The 8,043-nt window shown below is 39.5% G+C and overlaps 1 protein-coding gene across 1 annotated transcript in view; it reads right to left on the bottom strand.

Annotated features, from left to right (window-relative positions):
- Positions 1-331: 331 nt before the first annotated feature.
- RRAS2 (RAS related 2) overlaps positions 332-8,043 on the bottom strand; it is a 79,142-nt gene continuing 71,430 nt past the window's right edge. The window contains exons 5-6 of the mRNA XM_084630589.1: positions 4,944-5,062; positions 332-1,775 (exon numbers count right to left, since the gene is read on the bottom strand). Of these exons, the coding sequence (XP_084486715.1) occupies positions 1,688-1,775; positions 4,944-5,062 (207 nt within the window). The 3' untranslated portion in view covers positions 332-1,687. The remainder of the gene's footprint in view (positions 1,776-4,943; positions 5,063-8,043) is intronic.

Here is an 8,043-nt window from a genome sequence, read left to right as displayed (position 1 = left end):
AATTATAGAATTTTTTTTATTGGCAGAGCAATCAACAATTAGCATATGCCAAAACATAGCCAAGTACAAGAAGTTTATTTTGAGTGATCTATTTTATGAACTATCATTCTGTAGTCCTCTGGTGTCAGCCTCTGGTCACAGCGTCAGTTGAATCAGGAAGCCATTTCTACTTAGATCCTTGAAGTCCATTCACATTATAGGCCAAATTTCAGGCTGAAAATATTTAAAAGTTTGCCTGTATTGTCCTATCCCCCTTCCAGCTATTGTTAACCCTTCAACCGAGAGATTCAGTTTTTAAAAGAAACAAAGGTGCAATGTGCTTACCTCTTGATAATGGTTAGATCATCTTTAATTCTAGCACCTCAAGTTATACAAAGGTATGCTTAATAACCAAACTTCATAGAACTGTTGGACACATTCAATAAGGTGACAACTGTGCAATACCACTCAGTATTTCAGAATCAGGGAATATACTCTTGAATTGTTTAAACACAATCCACAGAACTCAAAATTCAAAAACCATCCACAGTTAAACTAAACAGTCATTTAAAAGTCTTACAGTTTAATATAGTTCACATAATGGTCAGTCTTTTATAAGGGATACTAAACATTACTTGAAAGCATGCCAAACTTTACTTTTTATAGGAAAGTCGGGCAGGCACATGATTGGCCATTGCTGGGTACAAACAGAACAGTAAGGAGAAGTTCTACCACAGTTCAGCATATCTCGCATTATTTTGACAGTTAAACGTGAACCGTGAGAATTAAATATTCATCTTTACATATACACAAGTTATGCTGTGAAAGCATATTTGCTTACAAACATATAAAAATACTTGTTAACTAGTTTGATAAGAAAATAATGTATAAAAGTATATAGCAAAAACATTTAATCATCTGACATTGGAAAGATCAAATCCATCTTTTTATATTACATGAAACAAAAACAGCTACAATTTTAGTTTTCTTGAATCCCTTACCCAGAAATACATCAAAGGAAGACATGAATTTTTCCCCCCAACAATGATGTGAAATTTTTCTAATAAACTGAAATGGCTAGTCCAGAATGAGCCCAGGTATTTGGCCACATTATAATAGTAGTAATAATCCTGTAGCTACTCTGGATCCGTGAAATAAATACAGTAAGTAGACTTTTTGGCCACTGGAAAAAAAAGCTGAAGCATAAACAAGAGCTGAAACATTTTTGCTGACAAAGAAATTCAGTGTTGATTTCTTAAGGCTAGCTGAACTCTAATTTAACTGAAGGGCAAAAAGCCAATACACGTTTTTATTAAATACACTTTACACTTTGATTGCAGGTCTCCTTAATAGTAGCTAATGAAATGTCAGAAGTGAAAAATAAATTAATTAACATAAGACAACTTTTATGCTTCACTTGAACACCTTGTCCTCTAAGGTTTTGTTTCATCACCTCAAGGTGCACACTCTTAAAGGGAGGAAAAAATAGAAACTGATCTTAAAGAAGCAGCCTTAGTGTTTTGCTTTGAAGTCTGCCCTGAGATGACTGAGTCGTCTTCTAGGACTGTATTCAGCCAGCCTCTAGGACTAAGGCTATTTTGGTGGCCATTTATAGGACATGGCACAAAAGGCTAGACATACCCAAAGTGATGCAAAATGGTGGAAAGAAAAATTAATCTGGCAGTTGATAGCTTGATTCATGGGATTCTTAGAAAATGACACAATGACAGCCTTTCTTGTCTTTCTCTTTCCGTGTTGGTTCTGGTGAAGGAGGGCACTCTTGTTCTTGAAATTTTCTAAAAAAAATGAAAGTTCAGTTCATATATTTCTAACTCAAATCCGCTATATTTTAGCATGTTTATTTATGATGCTTTTCCTCTGGCAAAATTAGTCTTAACCACCATTACCTATGTTGACTAGACAAGTTCCAGGATTTTCAGATTATTTGTACTGCCGCAGCACCTAGAGACTGTGTGCTAGGTACTGTACAAACATAAAATAAGAATCCCTGTCCAGAGATATTACAAATACGGCTGGTAAATACTATTAGGCATACTTACTATATCAGTTCATGTCAGACCCAGCAAGGTTTTCAGGTAAGGTTATACTGCTACCCTTCTGGGCATGCTCAGAGGTAAAAATGGGTGTTGTGCCCGTAACCAACTACAATGGGCCTATATTTGTACCTCAATGTTAACAGCTTAAATAACCATTTATTGTGGATAAAGCTTTAAGATGTTGTCACTCTGCAAACCATATCTTACAGACATTCCCCCAAATCCTGTTCTTTCCAGGGGCATAAGCAATAATATTTTTCATAATAGCTGATCAACATAATCATAATTCATGCCTGGTTCTAGAAGCTACATCAACAAGTATTAAAAATCAAACTTCTTAGTTAGCTCTTCTTACAATGCTTCTAATAACATGGGCTTTCCTTTAACCAAAAGGGAAATTCCATGAAACAGAGTAAGTTGCTGTGATGCAATTTAAATGGTTCAAAATGGGTTACTTACAGCCAGCTTGACTGATATAGCAACAAGTTTAGTTCTGAAGTTATTCAACATCCAAGTGATGACATAACTCACCCTCTTTGGAGCAGTGAAATGGTACTTGAAAACAAAGATGTCTATTTAAAATTGAAATCAAATTTGAATTATAATTTAAGGAATAAAGAGGAAAATCCTGATGGTAGAGGATGAATGAAGGCTCTATAATTTTACTCTTTTCTGCCAAAAAGGAAAGGATAATCTGTGATAGCTCTTGAAAATATATAACTTGTCTCTGGCCTATGACCACCCTATAAACCAGATTTTTAAAAATGGTGTTTATGCTACCTGAATAACTACAGCAAGATCCTACTCTGATGGGGCTTTGCCTCAAAACCAAAACTGTATCACCCTCATGACTAATAAGACAAGAAGAATATGTCCGCTGGGAAAAAAGTTAGCACCCTTTGGCTAGGCTATGGGATTTTCGGTAGAACAGGTAGGCACTTCCTGAAGTGCCAAAGCAGTATTTCTATCGTGAATATAACATTTATTTTTCCAGTTTCACCCAGAGGGTAAGTGCAAGTGCAATGGGAGCTTCAATTTACTACTGAGACCCATGTCAGTGATAGCTACTAAAAAAATCTACTAGGGAAGAATTGGGTCAGTTATTGACAGATTCTGGAAGGCAGGATGCCATCAAAGGAAGCAATTTCCTTCAATTGAAATTTTAAACCCTTTTCCAGAACTCCTCTCTATGCTGACAGAAGACACTACGAACCTGAGCCATCTTTTTCCATGTACTTATAGGAGGACATTACATAACACTCACCATAGTTATCCATGCTTTTGTGACGTCCTATTGGAATCACTGCATTGCACTCTACATGGAGCTTTCTTTGATACTCTAAAGCTTCAGAAAGCTAAGGTGGGGACTTTTTGCTTGCTTACCAGCTTTGGCCATAGGAAACAGGTATGTGGTCCAGGGTTTCACTGCCTTCCTAGTCACTTCTGGTTGTTATTCCAGGTACTGTTTTTTATTTAGGCCCATAGGCACAACCGCAGGGAAGGAAAAAGAGAATGCTCCTGCCCCACAAACACCCGCAACTTTGCCTGCCCTAATGGAGTTTAAAATGCACAGCTTCCCCTCCCCTCCTTTCCCTAAAACATGACACCCTGCAGCTGCTTCTTCCTCAATTCTTTCTTTAGACCAAACCACTCTCAGTCTCCTCTTCCGAAGTCCTATTGGTGTTAGCCATCTCCTGTGGTACTGGAATCAGCAGTGATTCCTCCTCCTCCCCTGTAATGTATTCCTCACTGCTCTGCTGAAGGGCACCAGCAATCACCGGGAGTTAAAGGTTGGAGGCTACAGTAGGGAGAGTGAAGGGGATGACAGGAGAGCGAGAAAGCCTGATGAGACCGGGAGGCAAGGTAGAAAGTGAATATCTGACTCAAAGCAAAAGCTCTCATGTGGTCAACAGGGGAAGGAAAGGAAGCTGCATGTGTGCGGTAATGAAGCAACATTTATGAAAAGCATGTGCATACACGCTCTGAAGTTTGCTTAGGGCCAGTCTTTTCCAACTACCCTGCCTCTTCCCCAATTTGCCTTTCTCCATACACAGAAAATTCTCCCTCCTGGTACATCCAACTCGCGCCCCCCCCCACCGTGGTGACACTAACAGAAGCCAGCAAGATCGTTTTTGCCATCAGTCTCTATATCTGAAAAACCTACAAAGTGGAAGGAAAAGTGTTCAGTAAAACCCCTCATATTGGTCTAACAGGCTCTGTTCAAGGATTATGTAATTTGACTATCCACTCAGTCTTTTGAATGGGAGAAAAAGGGAGATATTTTACCAAGGAAGTTCAACAACTTCCAAGAGGCATTTAGTTTTACCATTGATTAAGCTATTTTTTATACATGAGATTAGAACTTGTTGGATAAGTACATACCCAGTTTCTAGGTATGCACTTTCTTTTTGGACTTCTTGCTGTGTTAAAGAGGTGCTAACACTATAGGATTCACCTGCCAGACAGGAGCAGCAAATAAGGGAGTTTTACAAGGCAGTTCTCTAGGTGAAGGAGGAATAACTACATAATCCTTAGTCTGTTGGTTTGTTTTGTTGTATGCTTTTTACACAAAGCCAATATTTAGTTGCTGAATACCGGCTACACTGTTTAAGCATGAGCAGATTTCATTGACTGTATGTTCAATACCTAGCACCAGAAATCTTGAGGGATTAAGGGAAAAAGTTCTCCTCTCAAACCCATGTGGCTGATACCCATTCAAATATTCTGCTTTCCTAACATGCAGATTTCCCACATGGTCAGCAGAGAGTCAGTTAACATTTGCAATGCAGTTGTGCAAGCAGAATTTGCCCCGATTATCCCTTATTGTATTTTCTCTCCCAGACAGCAGTTTGTTATCTGTTAAAGCTCACGAGTTCTTTAAGTTTCCTCAGAACACTGTTGACCTACCTTATGACTCTGACGAGTTCATGAAAGGCTTGGTCTACATTCAATCGTATTTTTGCTGAGGCTTCCATATACGTTACTTTAAGCTGTCGTGCTAATTGCTGGCCTTCCTCTTGTGTTACCTGAAATCAAAAGCAATCATTAAGAATAAGCTCCAAGCATTCCACTGGACATAGCCTGATTTGTGTACACACTACACAGTGAGCACTGTGTCTATGAAAAAATACATAGCTGTTTCCCTAAATATTGCATATGAATCACTTTAACTGCTAGATATATTCAACTACTGAATCCCTCAGGGATAAAGTCAAACAACATGTGTTGAGTATAACTTCTCTAGCATGGTATTTAAAAAAATAAAGCTACCCACCAAAAATACAAAATTGTAAGAATTTAAAATGCAAGTTAACATTTTTTTTAAATGTAGAGAAGAGCATTCAAAAGAGTCAAAAAGCTCTGTCCATATGCCGTCTTCAAACCATTTCCCATTATATTAAATGCTTTTCAAATTCTGTGTAACTGCTCATATGACCAGGTTTTCCTCCTTAAATAGGAAAGCCTGAGTACAATGATCCCTGCTCAGACGAACAATTAATCTTCTGGATAACCCAGTAGTATCCACCATGCTGTCAATTCTGGTAAAACCCATTCTTTTCCCCAGCCCAGCCAAACCTGAACAGTACATTAGCATCACTTAGGTTTTGCGGTAGTAAAGCAAAATAAATAATGAAGTTTGCTACGAACCAAAACTACGAAGACTCAAAAGTCAAATAGCTGCTGCTAGATAAGAACCAAGTGTGCAAGATATTACGGCACGGCTGCTTAGAAATATAGCTTGAACTCTAGGAGACAATGAGAGGTGGGTACACAGTGCTACAGAAATACCTATAAGACCATTGAGTAGCTTTGCCCCGATACGATGGTACAAGTTCCAGTGAAAAAATATTCTAACAGCAATACACAACGCAGCCTGAAGTGCTCATCTGTGACAAGCAGACCCTGAATAGTAAGCTGGCTGACATGCCTTCTGCGCTGGAATCATTTGATGCTAAACAAGCTGCCATCCATCACTGATTCAATTAATACACCATATTGATAATTTTTAAAGGAATACATAACAGAGAAGATGACAAAGCCAGTGGGTGCCAAGACGCAGCCTTCCTTCATACCAGTATCAATACTAAAACTCAGATGACCTCATTTCAATACTGGATGGCTGCCTTCATTCCCTCATGGAACTCCTTGAATAGGAAGAGCACTTTTTGTGGACAGTCAGTTTTCAACAGGATCTTACAGATGCCATTCCTGCTAACTGTCAAAGGCTCTGGACAACACAGATCACTTCTATCTCAGCTCAATTCTTACTAGCTCACTTAATCTTGATAGGGAACTTGATGCTAGAATCAGCAAAGCTTCTGTTACCTTTGTGTTCAGGGTTAGCAAATATGTGAGGTAAGTTTGCCAAAGGTGTCTGTTTATTCAGGCTTGTGTCCTTAGTACCCTCCTATACAGTTGTGAAAGCTGGGTTACATAACCCAAGCAGGAGTGGAGATTGAACAGTTTCCACCTCTGCTGTCTTAGAAAAATCCTTGGAGTTACTTGGACCAACGGATCACCAATAATGATATCATTGAGAGAACCAGCCTACACTCCATGCAGACTACGCTGGATATTTGCGGGCTTCGCTGCTTGGGACACGAGGAACACATGCCTCAAGGTAATGTGCTGCAGGCTGTGGTTTATGGCCAACCTAAGAACTGCCCACAACACAAAGGAAGGCCAAAGGTCTAATACAGCAACAAGGTGAATGAACCAAGGCCTCAAGATATTCAGCATTTCCACTGACAACTAGGAAAATCCTGCCCAAAATCATTCCGTTTGGAGAAGCTGGGTTAAAAAGAGCCATCAGAGAGCTCAGCAGGCAAGTCAGGAAGTAGAGTATGCTTCAAATTCTATCTGGTGAGGGGACTTGTGGCCACTGTGGGAAGGTTTGCCACTTGCATCAGGCTCTTTTCCCATACCATTGCTAAGCCCCTTTGATGGACTGACTTTGTCGCATCTCCTTTCATCTGCCAAGATGCTGGATGGCCACATAGGGAGAAAAGAGCAGATTTTTAGTGGTAAAGACAAAGAAGAAACAGATCTTGGCAAAACACTGGCTACAAAGGAAGAGTCAAAGATTACACCTTGGTCTGACTGGAAGAATAACCGGTGTCAATGACAAGAGAGGTGCAAGAGGACAGAGGTCGAGGGAAAAGATAAGTGTAGTTTAGGAGAGATTTTATTGGATGTCCAGCTGCAATCTCAAAGAGGCAGACAGAGATAAGACACTAGACAGAGGAGGGGAAGGGCAGGGATAAAGAGGTAGACTTGTGGGTGGTCAGCAGATAGTATGACACAAATTAAGAATAAAAATACTTCTTACGTAAGTTATATCAGTTAATGTGAAGAGAGGTACCAAGGAGTTCAGAGGCTGGAATAGGAAAGGGGAGATGCTTTTTATAGATTTTAAGGCCTTTCTGACCTGCTGTATAACAGGCAGAGTTCCTACCAGTAATTCCTGCACTGAACCTATACTTCTGATTGTAGCTCTAAAAGACAGATTCTAAAAGATTCTTTCTAAAAGATACACTGTAGCTCAGTGTATCTTTTAGAAAGACCTAATCTGGATTTATAGATTTCAAGTGATGGAGAATCTACCACATCCCTTGGTTAATTACCATCAGTGTTAAAAATGTGCACCTTATTTCTAGAGAGTTAATATGTCTAGCTTCAGCTTCCAGCCATTGGATCTTGTTATGCCTTTGTCTGCTAAAGTAAACAGATCCTTATTAGCAGATCCTTTTCCTTATGTAGGCATTTATAGACAACCAAGTCAACCCTTATCCTTCATTTGGATACGTTAAATAGATTGCAATTCTCAAGTCTCTCTCTGCCCTGGTCTGCACTAGGACTTTAGGTCGAATTTAGCAGCGTTAAATCGATGTAAACCTGCACCCGTCCACACAATGAAGCCCTTTATTTCGACTTAAAGGGCTCTTAAAATAGATTTCCTTACTCCACCCCTGACAAGTGGATTAGCGCTTAAATCGGCCTTGCCGGG

The sequence above is a fragment of the Lepidochelys olivacea genome, assembly GCF_965140295.1.
Source record: "Lepidochelys olivacea isolate rLepOli2 genome assembly, chromosome: 6".
Classification (NCBI taxonomy): Eukaryota; Metazoa; Chordata; order Testudines; family Cheloniidae; genus Lepidochelys; species Lepidochelys olivacea.
The sequence above is the reverse complement of the archived record's forward strand: the minus strand, read 5'-3'. Positions and strand labels throughout refer to the sequence as shown.